The sequence below is a fragment of the Lepidochelys kempii genome, chromosome 24 (genome assembly GCF_965140265.1).
Source record: "Lepidochelys kempii isolate rLepKem1 chromosome 24, rLepKem1.hap2, whole genome shotgun sequence".
NCBI classification, from domain to species: Eukaryota; Metazoa; Chordata; order Testudines; family Cheloniidae; genus Lepidochelys; species Lepidochelys kempii.
Genome location: NC_133279.1, coordinates 4,728,625 through 4,746,808, shown reverse-complemented (window position 1 = coordinate 4,746,808; position 18,184 = coordinate 4,728,625). Strand labels below are relative to the sequence as shown.

The window sequence follows — 18,184 nt, the reverse complement described above, 5'->3', positions numbered from 1 at the left end:
CTTCTAGGGTGGAGCATGGCAGCTGTTTAATAGCACACAGTAACATTGTGCTGGGATTGTTTCACATGATGCTGAAATGCAGCCACCTCGAGGGTGGAATGCACTCACAGTGTTAAAAAAAAAACAAAAAAAAACCCAGCACTCAGCAACACTCACAACAAGTGATGTGGGAACCTGGCTCAAGAGGCTCTGGTGGAAGGTCACTGACCCACTCATTCCCCTCCACCCCACTGGCTCCTCACCCTATGCTGGGCCACAGGGTGGCCCCACACCCACCACCGAAGCAGATGGAAAGGGACTAGAGCCCAGCATTCCCTCCAGCTGACTTTGGCCTCTGCTGAGCGTTGGCAGGGGGCGATCTTCCCCCCCCAGCACCCGCTCCACCACAATCCTGTACTGCAGCCCCCTCTACCAGTCCAGGTGGGGCCGCTCTTGAATAGCGGCTGCCTATCACACCACGCGGGGGGGTGTGTGTGTGTGTGTGTGTCAATACAGGGAAACATGCACCAAGCGGCTGTGGCATTTGAGATAAATGGTGCAATTTGCCCTAGCAGCTTAGATCCACAGTTGAACCCCAGGCTGCAGAAGTGAAAGGCTCATTCACCCCCCCTTGCCCCACACCGCTCCCCTGGGCCCTTCTTAGACAGGGGATAAGGGAGCAGTAATAATTGATTGGCGTTTAAATCCACCTGTTGAATGGAAAGGCACCCACTGTCACCCCCTAAAACCAGCGAATAGCACCACCTAGTGGCAGCAAGGGCATCTCGCAATTAGATGCTTCTCTTCCCATTCACCCTCCCTTAGCAGTTGATGGGGCTGACACAAAGGATGGGTGTTCAGAGCCCTTTGTGCATCGGCAGCACACTGCCCCTGGAGCTGAAATGCAGCCAGTTCTGGGGTGCAGCAAAGTTCGCAGCCATTTGGGATGTGCATGGCACACACACATGAATCTGAACGGCAGGTGGGGAAATGAGCCTCCAGGCCACTCCGTGTCACACCATCCCACCTCATGGGCAGCCTCAGCAGAGGGAGACAGAGGCTTGATTGTGGAGCCTGCACTGGGGGAGACTGCACCAACTCAATGCTTTGCATAAAGCCCCAGCTGCTGGCGACCTGTGATTTACAGCAGAATGGCAGTTTTCCTTTAACCAAATAAAAACATACATTTCCAGCTCTCCTGGCTGAGGAGTAAAGCTTAGAGACATGACTGGAGTATGAGCTAAAGGCTCAGAGACCAGTAGGCAAAAGACAGAGCATCCCAATAATCTTATTTTGTAAATGGATCTCAATATTTTTGAGGCCAGCCACCTGATTTGTAAACGCTTGGGATCAATCCTATGAACTCCCCCTCTCACTCCTAGCCGGGGTCCCTCCAGGACAGCATACTTTGCTCCTGGGGGGCGGGGGTTTCTTGCAAGGTGTTGTCCGTATGCCAGTCCCCACAGAGTTTGCGATCTGGCATCCTTCACCCCCACTACGTTCCATTTTAAATAGGAACCTCAACTCCTCCTCCCCCAGATCATTTATGCTGGGGAGTCCATGCCACTGACCCCTAGAGGACAACAGCCTACTACCTCTGCCACTTAGAGTTATCCACTGGAGTAGGCGAGGCTCATGCTTTTAATGTGGAAGGTCCCAGGGTTCTGACCCCGCTGATGAGCCTGGTGGTGTGTGCTGAAGTCCCACACCCCATGACAGAGAGAGGGCGGCAACAGGGAAAGATGTTAGATATTTTATTTAAACTTTTTTTTTTTAAACACACACACATTCAACAAAAAACAAGACACAGTCGAGAGCTGATGTTAAAAGGCTCCATCATATTTACACAGCTTGGGGGGGGGGGGGGCGCCAGGTTCAGAGCTGCACACAATCCAACCACAGCAGACAAAGGAGGGGTAATAAGCCACCACCAATTACCCCCCTTCCTGCTCATCACTGGTTGTGGCCCCAGCAGACAGGCAAATGACCATGCAGACTCAACAGCTCAAACTCCCTTCTCAGCCCAGGACCCTCTGGGACAGCGCACTGAGGAAGTTTGCCCTGAAGTTCCCCATTCTTGGCTCAACCAGGACTCAGTTTCCAAGACTGGATCCAGACAAGGGCATGCAGGGGTTAGCACTGCTTAAACTAACCAGCAGCCCCGGCTTGCCCTTTTCTACACATAGAACTGAGCACAGCTGCGGCTACACCAAAGGCTGAGTGGGGCTAATCTCCGGGTGGGCGAGACCGCACGGGGCAATTTTAGTAGGATCAGTGCTGAAGAGAGCAAAGCTTTGGCTGCGGCAGTGAAATGACACCACTTTAAGATTCCAAGCCGGCAGCTACACAGTTTAAAGCAGGGGCAGGGGCGGAAAGAGCATCAAGTTCTTCCTTTATCTCGAGTCCAAGGCTCTGCTCGGACAGCAAAGAATAGAGCCGGTTCTCCACTCCTGGCAGGAAACAGCCCCGCCTCTCGGGGGTGCCCTTGGCTCTCGGCATGTGACGGAGACATAGAGCTGGGTGAAGCCAATGGGAGTCGATGCTCAGACCCTCTGGAAATCCTGCTCTAGCTGGGGACCAAAACAGTCAGACATGGGTGCCCAAAACGGAGGCACCGCAAACCATGAGTCACTCGCCACGTCAGTGGTCAGCCTGCGCCTTCTCTTTGGGAAGCGACAAAAGGCCATGGATTCCTATCCCCTTGATACTGGAGTAAATCCGGAGTTAACGCCGCCAGAACTCAAATCTAACCTGACCCTGGAAGGACCAGAAAACTGTCAGCCAACCTGGGCTGGGCTCTTAGTGTTTCTCATGAGATCAGTGGGGCTCAGCCCCAGGGCTTTCAGCAGAGTCACTCTGGATTAAGACGGGTGTAACCGCACTCTGCTTCCAGCCCACCTCACCGCAGACAGAAGAGCTTGGTGATCCACAATAGACTCTCCCCAGTGTCCCAATCAGACCTGTCTAGCAAGCCTGCCTAGCAGCCACACCTGCAGGGTTGGGCTGTCAGGGCCCTTTGAGTCTTGTGTGAATGCACGCACACACACTAGGCCATTAGGGATCTTTAAAGAGGTCTTTTTTTTTTTTTTTAAAAAAAAGGAGAGGCAGGGCCAAAGGGAAGATCCCCACAATATGTCTACTCCCATTAGAGTAGGCCCTATATAAACATACATCCAATAGCATGCGGGAAGGGAGGGGCATGATACCAGAGGAAATGATGATCTCAAATAGATAACACCCATCTCCCCAAGGAAACAGTGGTGGCCTAGTTATGTTTATATAGGAGTTACATTAAGTACAACAGTCCATGGGTTGCGGGAGGGAACAAGAGACAGGGAAACGACAGGATCTTATATAACACATGCTCCGACACCCCGCCCCCCTCACAGGGAAGCAGCCCCGGTGAGGGACAACAGCAGGGGTCTGCCTGCCTCTGGTGCCTCCCGTCAGCATCATATGTTCTGGCAGCAGGGAGCCTGTTTCCCCTCCTGGTGAGTGGGCAGGACTTTGACAGGGTCAATGGCCGTGCTGGACCCAAACTCCGGCTCCTGCTGCCCGGTCATCTGCCTCTGCGACACGATGCGGTAGATTTCTGCAGGCGGGAGAAAGAGCAACCCCAGGCGGTGAGGGGGAGTTCATGTTCATCCCTTCCCACCCTCCCCCCACAACATGGGCCACGGTTCCCACCCCACGGGAGCCAGGCGGCTGTGGGCCCCGTACCTGCCAGAATGCTGTGGAAGGCCGTCTCCACGTTGGTGGAGTCCAGGGCAGACGTCTCGATGAAGGACAGGCCATTCTTCTCTGCAAGGACAGGAAGCGGAGGGTTCAGACGGATGGACACACCTAGCAGAACTCCCAGGCCACTGGCAGTTCCCTTTACTTGGCCCGACAGAGCCCCCTTTAATCCAGCCCAGGTCCAGATCCCTTCAGGCCCACCCCCATGGCCCTTGCCTCAGCTCCCTCCCCAAACCCCGCACTGCAGTAACCAGCTGCTAGTGTGACAAGCCACCCTGCTGGGGATCAAACCGGGGACTTCCCAAGCCAACAGCAGCATGAGCCAGAACTTCCTAGCAGAGGGTATAACCATTCATCTCCTCCACGGGGCATAAGGGAGGGGAACCTGTGACACCCACTCACCGGGGGGTACCCTGCAATGTGCCCCTCTGCTCGATCCCCCTCTCAACAGACCCCATCCACCCACAGCTGACTCCTTTAACTGGCCTCTCTTAGAGGAACTGGTGCAACCCACAGCCCAGCAGACCCCATTGCTCATTGGCCAGGTCGGGCTGGAGATGGGACCATCCCGCTGGCTCCCCAGCTGGGGTATTCCCTCCACTCCCCCGGCCTCCAGTTCAGGCCAAGAGGTGAATCTAGCTCTGCCTCTGCCCTGGAGCCTGCCCCCCCGAACTGTGGCTGTCCAGAGCCCCCCGAGCGCCCAGTCACTGGAAGACAGTGCCCTCTGGACGCTCCCTCCATCCATGTCCGCGATGCTGGGCACATCCTTGGGTGAATGAGGTGCCCGCTGCTGATATACATGGACGGGGGTGCTGAGCAATCCGCATCCCTCCCCCCATGCCCTTCTCCCGACGTCCTCTGCTAATTCACCTCCATCTGCATTAGAGCAGCCCTGCCCCCTCGTCTGGGCTGTCAGCCCCCTCCAGACAACTGCTCCCCGACCCCCACTCATGCTGAGGAGCAGGGCTGGCCAGGCAGGCCCAGAGGCTGGGGTTTGGGAAAGTTTCTAGGGTGAAATATGGCATGAAAAGCCACAACCCAGACAGGCTGTGCTTCCCACCACGACCCGGGGCCCTCTCAGTGCTGCAGGGCAGCAATGGGGATGGAACTGGGGCCCCCCACATCCAGGCCCCAGGTGAGCTGAGGGAGAATCTCCATCACTGGCGAGGACCTATGACTCATGGTTATGCAGCACCAAGGCCACCCAGAAGAGGGCGGTGCCCTGGCTCACTCATGTGCCCCCCCCCCTTCAGCAATATTGAAAAGCAACACAAACCTTGCCAGGATTCCCATGCACGCCAGCCAGCTGCTACCCCCCGAGTATCACCCCCATCATTTAACCCTGCCCCACTAAACCCCAGCCCTGTCCCTTCCCGGGATGCCAGCCCTGTCTCTCTGCTCTGCATTCAATCCAGTGGGTAAAGCAAAGAGAAACAGGAGGGAACTCCAGCTCTGTTCTCTCCGCAGCCCTGGGGCAGCTCCCGGAGCGGGGGAGCCGTGCCCGTACCTGCAAAGCTCTTGGCCTCGTCGGTGGGCACGGCCCGGAGGTGCCGCAGGTCGCTCTTGTTGCCCACCAGCATGATCACGATGTTGGCGTCGGCGTGGTCCTGCAGCTCCTTCAGCCAGCGCTCAGCGTTCTCGTAGGTCAGGTACTTGGCGATGTCGTAGACCAGGAGGGCACCCACCGCACCCCGGTAATACCTGGGTGGGAGAAAGAGTGGCGGAGTTGTCCCGGGCGAGGCAGGAGGCACAGGGGGCCGGAGTGGAGCAGGTCAAGCTGGATCCAGCCCAGACAGGGGCTCATTCCAGCGTCACAGGGGGAGCTGCCGCCGTGCTGTGAAAATAGTGGTAGCCTGGGAGTCAGGAGTCCTGGGTTCTAGTCCCAGCTCCGGGGAGGGTAGTAGTGTCTAGCGGGTAGAGATTGGGGGGGGGGGGGGACTGGGGACTCCTGGGTTTTATTACCAGCTGTGCCCAAGGCGACATACCAAGCTGTGCCTCAGTGCACAATTAGCCTGCGTAACTCACTGCCACAAGATATCACTTTGAGGCCTTGTACCAGGCTGCTTTGCCCCTTTAAAGGCCAGCCAGCCCAGTTCAGTTATCACACACAGCTACCAGGGAAGGGAGGACGGGATTAGAAAATGCCAGCGAGTGGCTCAGTTGTGGAGGGAACTGCAGAGGAGACAGGAAGCAGCTGTATTGAAAGGAAGGGAGTGTCTTTTTCAGCAGAGAGTTAAGGGGGGCTGGGAGCTGTGGCCCAAGCAGCAGCAGGTGCTGGCTGTTGTCTGAGACGGCATCCTGGACTATCTGAACCTTCGCTCCGATTCAGCCTGTCAATTTCTATGTTACTGGGTGTGTTAGACAGCGGTCGTGTTCCACCCCAGAAGTGGCTGCACTCTGAAGGGATGCACTGCCTGTGCAACCCAGGCTCTAGGGCAAAATGCTACTACTCACGCTGAAGTGATGGCGCGGTAACGCTCCTGACCCGCTGTGTCCCAGATCTGAGCCTTCACGGTCTTCTTGTCCACCTGGATGCTCCGGGTAGCGAACTCCACCCCGATGGTGCTCTTGCTCTCCAGGTTGAACTCATTGCGGGTGAAGCGCGAGAGGAGGTTGCTCTTCCCTACGCCGGAGTCCCCGATCAGCACCACTGAGAGGCACAAAGTGCAAGGTTAACAATTGGCCTAGGGCACAAGGGTGCTTGCAATCTTCAACTCTCACCTGAGATCGGCTGATGCAGAGTGAGTATTGTCCCCATTCTGCAGCTGGGAAAACTGAGGCACGGAGCAGCAATTTGGAGCACACTCTCAGGGCCTAGTCTACCCTGGCATTGGCCCTGAGCAGCTACACCAATGCAAACCCTTCCTGTAGGTTTTGCACCAGTGCAAACAGTAGCGGGCAGCAGCTTTGCCTGTCTACACTAGGGGCTCTGGCCACGTGGCTATCCTGCCGGATTAGCACCAAGCGCTCTCCGTCCCTGGCCCAGCAGCGCCAGCTCAGGCGAAAAGATTGAGAAACACTGGACTAGATGACCCCTTGTGGTACCTTCTAACCCTCTGGTTCTATGAAATGTGATCCCAGAGCAGGGGTGGGGGAGAAGCAGCCCCTGTTCTCGGATATTGGAACCAAACAACTTATGGCCATTTAAATAACACCACAGATACTCAACAGGCTTTAAACAGGTCTTTGGAAAATTCCTGCCCCAGAGCTGGAGAGATTGCAAAGGTTTCAATCTTCTGCCTCCTCCCCCCAATAAGACACACCCAAAGCAAGAAGTTAGCACCTGATGCAAATTTTGAGCCAGGGTTTGGGGTGGATGGAATCTGACGGCGCACTATAAGCAACAAGAGGAAGGAGGGTCTTGTGGCTAAGGTGCTGGGCTGGGATTTGGGAGACGTGGGTTCCATTCCCACTTTTGCCACTGATTCCCTGTGTGACCTTGGGTGAGTCACCTGGTCTCCCTGGGTCAGGTTCTGATTTATACCACAGAGCAGCGTGAAGGGACCTTACAGCAACTGGCCGTGTACAGTTACTTGCATGGTCACTTCACCCTGATGTGTAACTCCAACATTCTGACCTGGAGCAGCTACCATCCAGTCAGTGGCCTGCATGGAATGAGTTTGCTGGGCCTCAGTTCTTTCCGGACATGCATCAGAAACTGCTCTATCAATGGCATACACAGCCCCTGCCCTGAAGAGCTTACAGTCTAAACAGACAAGACAGATGGGGAAACTGAAGCACACAATAGAACAGGGACTTCCCCGAGGTCAGAGCCTGGACTAGAACCCAGGTCCCCTGAGTCCTAGATGTGTTCTAGCCACTAGGCCACACTGCCTCTTGAGGACGAAGGCCTCTCTTGCCACAGAGAATAGTGGCCTACTGCTGCTGCCAGCTAATGGAGTTGCTCCTTTATCTCAATTAGCAGAGAGGCCTGCACGCTTGGTGCTGAATGCCCAGAGGGTGGGTTACAAAAAGCATTTCCTACCAGTCCCAGCTTAGCCCTGTTCCTGGAGAACCCATGCATTAAAGTGCCTCAGTTAAACGAACAGTGGCGCCAGGGGTTTTCTCTCTGTGGTTTCCATATCAAGTTTGTTCAGTTTATGACTCAGCAGAGAATGATTTTTCCAACCACCGGCTCTTTTTTTTTTCAAAACCTCCCAGTTTGGGAGCAGAGACACAAAACTGCTCTGTCTCCCCCACAAACCAATGCTCCAAGGCAAAGCGGTGTGTGTGTGTTCATTCAATTAAACCCAAAGGGGGTGAATTCCAAACCGAACAAAGGAAAATACTTTTCTCCACACACACCTACAAGAGTTTTGAGCAGGGTTAAACAAGGATTCGACATTTGTACAGAGGGTTAGACAGGAAGATCCAGAGTTAGAAGATTGAAAGCTTTGGAAAGGACAGATATCTGAGAACTATGAACCAAGTTCTAGCTAAGGGATATCATCAGAAGCAGATTACAGTCATGGCAAAAATTCTTGCACTTCTCTCTGGCACTGGACACAGGACAGTCTCTAAAATGGTTATCTGGCTCCCGTTCTCTGAGCACCTCACAATCTCTAACATATTTCTCCTTACAACCCCCTTGTGAGGCAGGGAAGTGCTATTATCCCCATTGCATTGTATAGATGGGGAAACTGAGGGGCAGAGTGAGAACAAGTGACGTGCCCAGGGTCACACAACTGTGGCAAAGTAGGGAATTGAATGCTGGTCTCCCAAGTCCCAGGCTAACGCCGTAACCACCGGGCCATTCTTCCTCACTGGTCTAATCCACTCTAAATTACTATGTTCCCAAGAAAACCCATTTCGGGCTCCCTTTTATCCCCAGAAGTGCCAAGGTAGGTGACTGCTTGTTTGCCGAGTCAGAAGACCAGACTCCAAGCCTCAGGGAACAGCGAGAAAGTTTCATAAAAATTACTTTTTCTGATTAAAATCTCTTTAAATAAGCCCCAGATAACCAAGTAACACAGGGCCGGGGCGTGGGGAATCGCTTGACTGCAAGTGAACGGCAGCAATCTATGAAACCTACTGTCGTGTGAAATGAGTTGCTGTTATTAGCAAGGTCATTTGGAAGGCACAGAAGCATCATGAATGATTGCAATATTTTTTTAAAGGTAGGACGTAACTGGGAGAGGCTGGACTTTGGAAATCCAGAATCAGAAGTCTCCTGGTGTTAGATGGAGGCCAGGGAGGTGGCTGGTTTCTTGGCATATCAGGAGTGGGAATTGTACCTGGTGTGACAGCATCAGGCAGCAAAAATACAGACACAGGGGCCTGATTCTTATTCATGTTAAGGCCCCTTTGCACAGCTCTGGCCTTGCTCACTCAACCTGGGGGCCATTCACATCACTGGCAGCATAAAGGGACTTTAAAGTAAGAATCAGACCTCTAGATATCACCACCTAGCTCTCATCCAGCATGCAACGGAGGGTAGTATCACTATCCCCATTATACAGATGGGGAAACTGAGGCACAGCAGGGGTTTGACCTGCCTGTGGTCAACCAGGAGGTCAGTGGTAGAATTGGGAATATAACCCATGGTCTTCTGAATCCCAATCCAACGCTTTATCTACTAGGTCAGGCTGGCTCCCATAAGTAGAAGGAGTCATCTGAATATTTCAGATGAATTCAGAAGACTTTTCTTTCTGTTCTCAGCTCTGCCACCAGCTTGCTGGGTGATCTGGGCAAGTCCCTTCCTCCTGTGACTTGGGACAGAGCTGGCCAGAAAACAGATTTTCCATCCCGCAAAAAATTTCAAGACTTCAGGGGGGTGAGGGGGGAGGAGGAGTCCTTCCTGATTGAGAAGAAAGTATCAGAAATGTTTTTGGGCAAAACAAATTTCATTGCTCTTGTGACCCTTCATACTAAAAACGTACATTTCAAAATGAACAGTGCTTTTCAAATGACAAATCAAAACTTGCCACGCTGCTAGCGTGACATTTAGACATTTTCAACATGCCTTTTTAAACACAAGTGTCCAGGTTGATCGGATTTTGCCAAAACCTTCTGGTTTTGTTGAAACTGCATTTTCCAAGGGAAAACTGTTTCCAGGAAAGTTTTCCAAGGAGCTGTATCCAGGAAGTGACGAAGCCCGCACGCACACTTCAGAAGAGTGCAGTCACTCCAGACATGAAGACACTACAGGAATAAACCGGAGTCAGTGAGCTCTAGCAGGCCGCTCTGGGATTTGCCAATCAGCTTGCGTCCACAGGAACGTACCACTTCCCCTTGCTTAACCGCGGGGCTTCCTCCAGTTGCTGGTACTGCTAGGGTAACAGGTGATTCTGCCAAAGGAAGTAATGCTCACGCCTTTCCTCTCTGCCTACTTGAAAGGCCTGAACAGATGGCTCTCTCCCCATGCTACAGGTGGGTCAAGTTGAGGAAAGGAGAGATGACGTGACTGACCTGGGACAGCAGACCCCACTATACATACCCCCGTAAGAGAGACCCTGCTTCTGAGAGCTTACAGTTTAAATAGACAAGGCAAAGTGTGTGTGGGGAAACTGAGGCACAGACAGGGGGACATGACTTGCCCAGCATCACCCAGCTGGTCAGTGGCAGAGCCAGGAATCTAATTCTCTCCTCCAGCCTCTCAGGCTATGTCTACACATAGGGCAGCATGCAGAGCACAGGCATGTAGCTACACACTGCAGGGAAAGGCTCTGGCAGGATACTGCGCTGCTAACAATGGCCGTGTAGATGTAGGAGGCACTGCCTGGGTGTGTACAGAGCTGGGTAGGACATATAACCTCGGGGTTCGAGTGTATTCGGCACTCTAGGGTACTCACCCAAGACATCTACATGGCTATTTATCCCCTTGCCAGCTGGGCCTGCAGCGTCCGTACTCGACACGCCAGTGTAAGCGTAGACATGCCCTCAGATGCATAGGACTTGGGATCGAGTTGGTCTTCTCATGAATTAGATATTCAGTGTCTTCTGCCAAGATGAATGGCAATGTAGGGTGCTTCCGTGGTTCCCATCACCGGAGCAACTGAGCAAGGGTGCCCCCAGAAATATTTCACGTGGCCCAGGGCTCCCCGCCCCCTTCTCCCAGCCAGCCTCCCCGTGCTTGTAGCCACTCTTGAGGTTGACGTGACGTGTGTACGGCTGTAGGCGCCATTGCAGGGGAGCACCTGGCACCTGAGCATCCCCTGGGAAGGAGGGAAATCGTTGCCTCCCCCACTGTACAGATCAGAGAGGTTGATTGAGAGATCTCTGGACGCCTGAGAGGAGGGTGAGTCTCCTACCATGCATAGCAGCTGCCCTCCAATACAGCGACAACCTCCCACAAGGCAGCACACCTGAAGGATACTGGGATGCCTACCCACAATGCAACATGTTTTGGCCAAGCCGAGCGGCACAAGCAGCCCAGTGTGAACCCCCAAAATAGCTGTGCTGATGGCCAACAAAACTATTCTCCAGTGCAACTGTCTAGTGCAGACCCAGCCTGTGCAACTTGACACACATGGAGTCCACGACACAGCAGGGAGTTGACCCTGTGTCTTCTCAGTGTTCGGCTAGGGTCTTAACCACAAGGCCATCCTTCCTGTCCTCATAAGCCTCTTTTAGCTGCCTCTATAACCATCACTTCCCCCAAATCATACCCATTTTGCTAGCTGTTTTCTTGAGTCCGCTCTGGCCCAAGGAGAGGTGGAACAGCATCTTGCCTGTGCCTTTCAGATGATTGTCCAGGTTTCGCACATCCCCTAAGCACCGAACGGCTCCAAGCGCCCCACTCTGGTTTCGTTTGCCGTATAACAAGTGCTCGGATCTAACTCTTGTTTCCCTCTAGCCCACGGGGGAGTACTGGGGATTGATGCTGCCATAATTTGTCACCGCCTAACTTCCTACCTGGTGACGGGAAAATGCATCACCGTGGTAAACCTCAGAAGATTGGGTGGGGAAAAGGAAAAAGCTCCAGGTCTGAATTCTTACTTATGGTTGGGTCTGGGCTGCACCAGGCTTTTTACCAGCATAGCTCTGTTGGTCGGAGGTCTGTAGGAGTGATCCTTGACAGACATACCTGTGCTGGCAGGTGTAGGTGTGTGTGTGTGTGTGTGTAAGAAGTGCAGCTGGAATAAGCTGTGCTGGTATAAATTGCATCCGTCTATGAGGACTTTGCCAGTATGGAGTGTATCTAAGAACTCAAGTCACTGGCTTTGTACCTTTGGATACATTGTGAAAAACAATTACTCTTACTCTGCACTTCTCTGGCCACCTTTCATGCAGAAAGCGTCTTACAAATGCATGAGACACAATTCCCCTGGGGAGCAGGGCCTGTTTCCCGGGTGGGGAAACCGAGGCACTAATGCCACTTTCCCAAGGTCACGTAGCCTGTCAGTGGCAGAGCTGGGAAGAGAATCCAGGAGGCCTGTGGTCTCTCTGCTCAAGGTCCCCATGCCGCTTACTTGCGGTAGCAAAGGAGACAGGCGAGAAGGCAGGATACAGGGGAAGAGTGAAGAGACTGAAAGGGGCGCATGAGTGTGATTTATCAGAATATGGCTGCAAGGAAAGAGTGCTGGGGCACATTAGCTCATTGTCCTCAGAGGTGAGGTGTGAGCAGTGTCCTGGGAGCCAGGAACTCAGAGCTGTAATCCCAGCACTGACATCCCCATGGTTGCAGGATACTGGCCTCTGTGCCTCTATTTCTCCATTGGTGAACCACGGATGATGATTCTAACCCCCAATTACAGCATGGGTTTAACTTATATTTGCAAAGTCGACTGAAATCAGAAAGGCCCATGTCAGTACTGCGAGTTAGTACGTTGCAAATGCGGTTATTAATATGACAAGCTTGGGAGTCCAGAAGGTAATCGAAAATAGCTTATAAGGTCACCTAGGAACTATGGTAAGCCCCAAGCTGTTCACGTGGCCATTTAGAATGTCACAGCAACTGTGGGAATAGACTCAGACCCCCTGGCACCTAAATCGAGGCCCTACCTTCTGACTTAAAGGAGAATCACCACTAGGTGTTAGCAGTATAGGGTCCATGACTTACAGCATTGTAGTTATGATTCCATCCAACACGCAGAGCACATGAAGAAGTGAAAGCACTGCAAAGCAGGCTATACATGAAAAAGGTATGTGGTCTAGGGAAGGATTCCTAGCCTTGAAAATAAGTGGTTATAGGTTCAAGTCCCACTTGATTATTTATAGAAAGGGGTAAAAATGCTCTGACTGGTGCTTTGCAGGAGACCGGAATAGTCCCTTCTGGCCTTAACCTCTGTGCAATCAGATTTTAATAACTTCCATTCTGCAGCCACCTTGCAAACCTGCAAAGAATTCACCCTGCCTTACCCTTCACTCTGCAGTGCCTTTTGCACTGAATATCACGTGTCCTTCAAAGTCTCAGTAGCAGGGACCGTGGATATCCTTGAGACTCCATTGGAGAGAACAATGGATACAGCCTTGAGCTTACAGGAGCACCAAGGAAGAAGTGGAGACAGAAGGATTTGAAGAAAGACTGAATTCACAGCCCCTTTGCATGGCCAGAACAATATAAGAATGGCCAGACTGGATCAGACCAATGGTCCATCTAGTCCAGTACCCTGGGTCAAACAGTGGCCAGTACCAGAGCTTCAGGGGGAGTGTACAGAACAGGGCAATTTTGGAGAGATTCACCTCGTGTTCCCCTCCCAGTTTCTGGCCCTCAGAGGTTTAGAGTGGCTGGATTATGGGATTGTGTCCTTGATCCTCTTAACTAATATCTTATTAGCTTATCTAGTTCTTTTTTGAACCCAGTTATGCTTTTGGGCATCACAATGTCCCATGGCAATGAGTTCCACAGGTTAATTGTGCATTGTGTGAAAAAGGACTTCCTCTTGTTTGTATTAAACCTGCTGCCTATTAATTTCATCAGTGAAAAACTGCCATAAATTGGGGAGAATGGGCCCAATTCTGATCTCACAGGCACTGATTTTAAAGCGTTGCAACTCCACTGATTGCAATGGAGTTATACTCGATCACCATGGGGGTAACCGAGATCGGACTCAGGTCTGATGTTTCCTGCCTGTGGAGCAACCTGCACAGAACTTGGAGGGAGGAGCAGAAGTTGCAGGAGGAAAGAGTTTGGAGGAGGTACCTGGAAGTCAGTCTGTGTACACATGGCTAGCATGCTAGCTGCAGCATTTGCGTGAACAGCTCTCCTAAGAAACAGTTTTAGAAACCTGGAGGCCTCTCATGTTATTACCCAGTGTGTGGTACCTGAAACAGACTCACAGTGGAGATTTAGTGCCTTATTCTTGTTTATATTCAGGCCCCATTTACAATCCTCTGGCAGCATAAAGGAGCCTTCAAGAGAGCAGTGATGACAATTGTACAGTAAGGTCCCTAGAGAGGAAGGATGTCCCAATGGTTAAGGACTTGAGAGACCTGGGTTCAATTCCCTGCTCTGACTCTGCGGGTGACCTTGGGAAAGTCATTTAGCCCCTCTGTGCGTCTGTTCCCCCTGTGGCACAATGGGGATAACAGCTCTGCCCTGCCTCACAGAGATGTTGTGAGGATAAATACCTTGAAGATGGTGAGATGCTTCAGTATTACTGGGATGGGGCCAGTTACATATCTTAGCCCCTGTTGCCAGCAGGGTGTAAAGGAGAATCAGGCCATAGATCTTGTCCACACCCAGGCTTAACTAACAGTGGGGTTGTTTTAAAGTCAACCAGTGAAAACCCTGGTTTATAGCAATTTAGCTCAAGTCGATTTCTTGCCTGTGAAGCTATTACATGCTGCCGCCTCCTATTGACAAGGAACCCACCTCAGATCCCCTTTACCTTCAATGGACCGGCATCTACAGAAGTGGGGCATCCCCAACTCTTTTACTAGCGATTGGGGTGAAGATTGAGTTCCATTGGATTTGTATGTTTCGGGTACTGCAAATACCGTAGGGTTTTAAATGCCAGGGTGCATGGAAGCCATGAAATGATTCAATTAAGTGAAAATGAGCTGGGAAGGAGGCTCTCTTCATCAAAGCAGGGATTTTGTCACCCGCTATCTTATCATTTACACCAGTGTGAAATGCTACCATGTGGGAATGGCAGCATTTTGCCTCAGGGTAAAGTGACTCCATGTGAAGGTGTGGAGCAATGGAGATTCTGGTTTTATAGGAAACCACCTGAAAGGCACAAGCGGCTTGAGCCATTTATGGCCTTTCAGAGAAGTGCTTGGAAAGAGAAGTGACTCATCAGGAGCGGAGCATGATGACTTAATGCATCCTGGACTCGATTCATCAGTAGATGATATCTTGCCAGTTCAGCCTCTCCTTACCTCCCGACCCTTTCTCTGTCCTCATTCATCTGCGGCTGGCTACCACTAGATGATTGTTAAACGGACCTATGGCAGGCACGTGGAACTTCATGGCAACAATGGGGACACAACCCAGGTCCTCTAGCACAAGAGCCTGCCACCTGAGTGACAGGAAGATCCCCATCAGCTGGCAGCAGTAAATGGCCTATGACACAGAGTGGAGCAGTGCTAGTTCCATCCAGCAAAGGACAGTGGCACACATGCGATATCATGACAATGTGTTGAAAATCTACGCTCAAAGCCTTTTAAGTCCCCGTAGCCTTTGCTGGAACTTAAAGATAGAAGAAAAGCCAGTGAGTTGGCGGTCAGAGACACACACAACAGCAGCAGCAGCAGCTAGTGCCTGGTATCCACGGATCTCAAAGCACTTTGCAAACATTAGTGCATTAACCTTGGCATCCCCGCGTGGGAAGTCAGTACAATTCCCATTGCACAAAAGGGGATGCTGAGGCACAGAGCGTTGCTGGGATTTGCCCAAGTCACCCAGGGGCTAGAGCTGGGAGTCGTAGAACCCAGGAGTCCTGACTCACAGCCCTGTGCTCCTGCCACAAGCCCTTCCCCTTCCCAATTGCAGCAGAGTTAGTGACATCACTTGGTTCAGTATTACTCACTTAAAGAAACCAGCATCACCTCTGTGCTTTGTGCACCAGGTCAGCTCAGAACAGGCTAGTGAAACCTGCTGGGTTCTGGGAGGGGCCCACGGTGCCGGGGCAGGCAGATACCAAGGGGATGGGCGCTGCTCAGACACTGGGGCTGCGTGGTGCAGGGGGAGGTTTATGTGGGTTGAACTGGGAGGCTGCATTGAGCAGACTGGGCCAGCAAGGGGTTTCCCCCTCATCACAGCCCAGCTGGGGCATCCCCCATTGATTTTCCCTCAGCCCTTTCACACACACTATCCATGCCCCACACCCAGGCCAGTAGCCAGGGTAGGGTAGCCAGAGAGAACCACAGGGGTTGTCAGTGTCCAGCAGCCTCCATAAAGTAAGCCACCCACCCACCCTGCTAGGACGCTCTCTGGGCCAGGGCGTCTTTCCATTATATATTTGTACATGCACCTAGAACGCCCTGTTTAGGCCACTAGCGTTATCCCAACACAGACAACCACCGCCACCAACGTCCATCACTTCCCACCACCGGCCCCCTGCAATGCGCCTGGTCCTAAAGGACTCTTGCCTCAGTGAGCAGCCCTCTTCCCATCCCCCCACCCCCAGCATCCAAGCAGGTGCCATAAAGTCAAGGGGATGCCCCCCCCCACACACACCCGATTCTGGGTTCAGAGCAACCCATGCAGGTGGCTTTTTTCAAGTGGGATCATGGATGATAATTATTTGCATTGCAGTAGCGCTGGGAAGCCCCTGTCTTGGCCCAAGATCCCACGGCATTAGGTGCTGTACGAATACAGAACAAAATGACACTCCCTGCCCCGTAGGGCTTGCAATCTAAACATGGGCCATGGAAGGGGGATGGGGAAGACAGAGTTAGACCAGCAGGATCCAAACCCCAAGGGTAGCTAAGCCAGGGGGCTCTGGTTCCGGGCCATCTCCGAGAGCAGCCAAGACTGGTAATAACTCATCTCCCAGCCCAGGCTGGGCAGGTGCCTCCCAGGGATGGAAGCAGTGAAGCCCGGTTGCAAAGAAAGCCCCAGGAGGAAAAGTTACCTTTAAAGAGATAATCATACTCATCATCCTTGCCACGCATCCTGCCGCCCGCTCTCTAGGTGAGGCTTCCTCCCCGTGCACACCTGTGCTCTGGTCCCCCTGCCCCCAGACTCTAGCACGGCTGATCTCAGCACTCTGGGATTTCCTGGGCTGGGCCAGTGACCCCCCCCAGGGCAGGCCTCACCAAGCCTTCCCTGCACGCCCATTGGTCTGCTGCTCTCCGCCTCTCCTGCTCTGACTGGCCGGCGGGGCTGTCCCTCGCTGGTCAGGCTGGCAAGGTACTCACCTGGCACAGGTATGCAGGGTGGGGCTTGCATGATTTTTTTTTAAAGGAGCCATGTCTCTTTTTCCCTCTCTCTCTCGGGTGTGATGGGAGAGGGTCAGGAGGCAGATGAATGGGGTGGACAGAGCAGGGAGGCTGGCTCTCTTCCCTAGCTGGCAGCCTCTTTGAGGGAGAATTTGTAAAGCACACCCAGTGCCCGTCATATTCCTTTAACTCTTTGTCTTGAACACGCAGTCACATGGGGGGGAGAGATGGGGTGAGGGGGCTTTTGTGTGACTATGTTAATAAAATGACCTGCACACCACTGCCTCTGCTGGATGGAATCAGAACTGCTGGTCTGTGTGTCATAGACACTTCACTGCCCATGGCTCCTGAACTAGGAGGATCTTTGTTCTAGCTGCGATGGAGCAGCAAATGCACACGTGTGTGCTCAGACACATGCATACTCCCTCTCACTTGCACACTCACGTGCAGACACACACACATTTGTTCGTAGAATCACAGGGTTAGAAGGGACCACAAAGGTCAAGTAGTCTAACCCTCTGCCAAGACGCAGGGTTTGTATGTTCACTTGCATGCTCACACTCATGTTCACTCACTCACACACTTGTGTGATTGCATACACACTTGCTTTGCACACTTGTGCGGGTGCACTTGTACTCACTTGCACTCACACAGGTGCACACTCACATGCACACATGCATGCTCAATCATACTTGTGTGCATGCACACATCTGCATGCACACGTTTACACACGTGCATTAATGCTTGTGCACACACACCCACCACGTGGCTCTCACCAAAGTTTTGGGTTTGTTCCAATTAGCCCCAAAAATTCAGCACAAAGCCGGGCTGAATCAAGCCACTGGGCTTGGAACGGTTCCATCAACAAGCTCTGACCCAGCTCCCCGGGGCTGGCTGGGAAGCAGGGCCCCAGCTCTCGTCTCCAGGAGCCTTGCAGCTAATCTGACCAGACTTTCAGGTTGCTGGCTCATCGTGGGCCCCTGAGGCTGGTGTCATTAGCCAAGGTCCCTGAACTCTAGGGAGGGGCTGATTGACATGGCTGCTCCCTGGGAGGTGGGTCTGTATGCAGTGAACTATGGTACAAACTCTGACCTCTCTCTGTCCCCCAGCCCCTATCCTGCCAAGTAAGCAGTTCAGCCCCCGCCCCCCACACCCCGTAGCAGACCAACACTAAGGAGCCCCCATGGGCGAGATACAGTCT

General features: G+C 52.6%; 1 protein-coding gene across 1 annotated transcript; it reads right to left on the bottom strand.

Moving 5' to 3' along the window:
• Window positions 1-1,731: 1,731 nt before the first annotated feature.
• On the bottom strand, window positions 1,732-16,829 carry LOC140902714 (ras-related protein Rab-11A-like). The gene is made up of 5 exons (XM_073323076.1): window positions 16,677-16,829; window positions 6,169-6,364; window positions 5,222-5,415; window positions 3,700-3,780; window positions 1,732-3,571 (listed from the first exon to the last, which is right to left on the bottom strand). Exons 1-5 carry the CDS (start codon window positions 16,714-16,716, stop codon window positions 3,432-3,434), a joined length of 651 nt encoding a protein of 216 aa, XP_073179177.1. The 5' UTR covers window positions 16,717-16,829; the 3' UTR covers window positions 1,732-3,431.
• Between the last annotated feature and the right edge of the window lie 1,355 nt (window positions 16,830-18,184).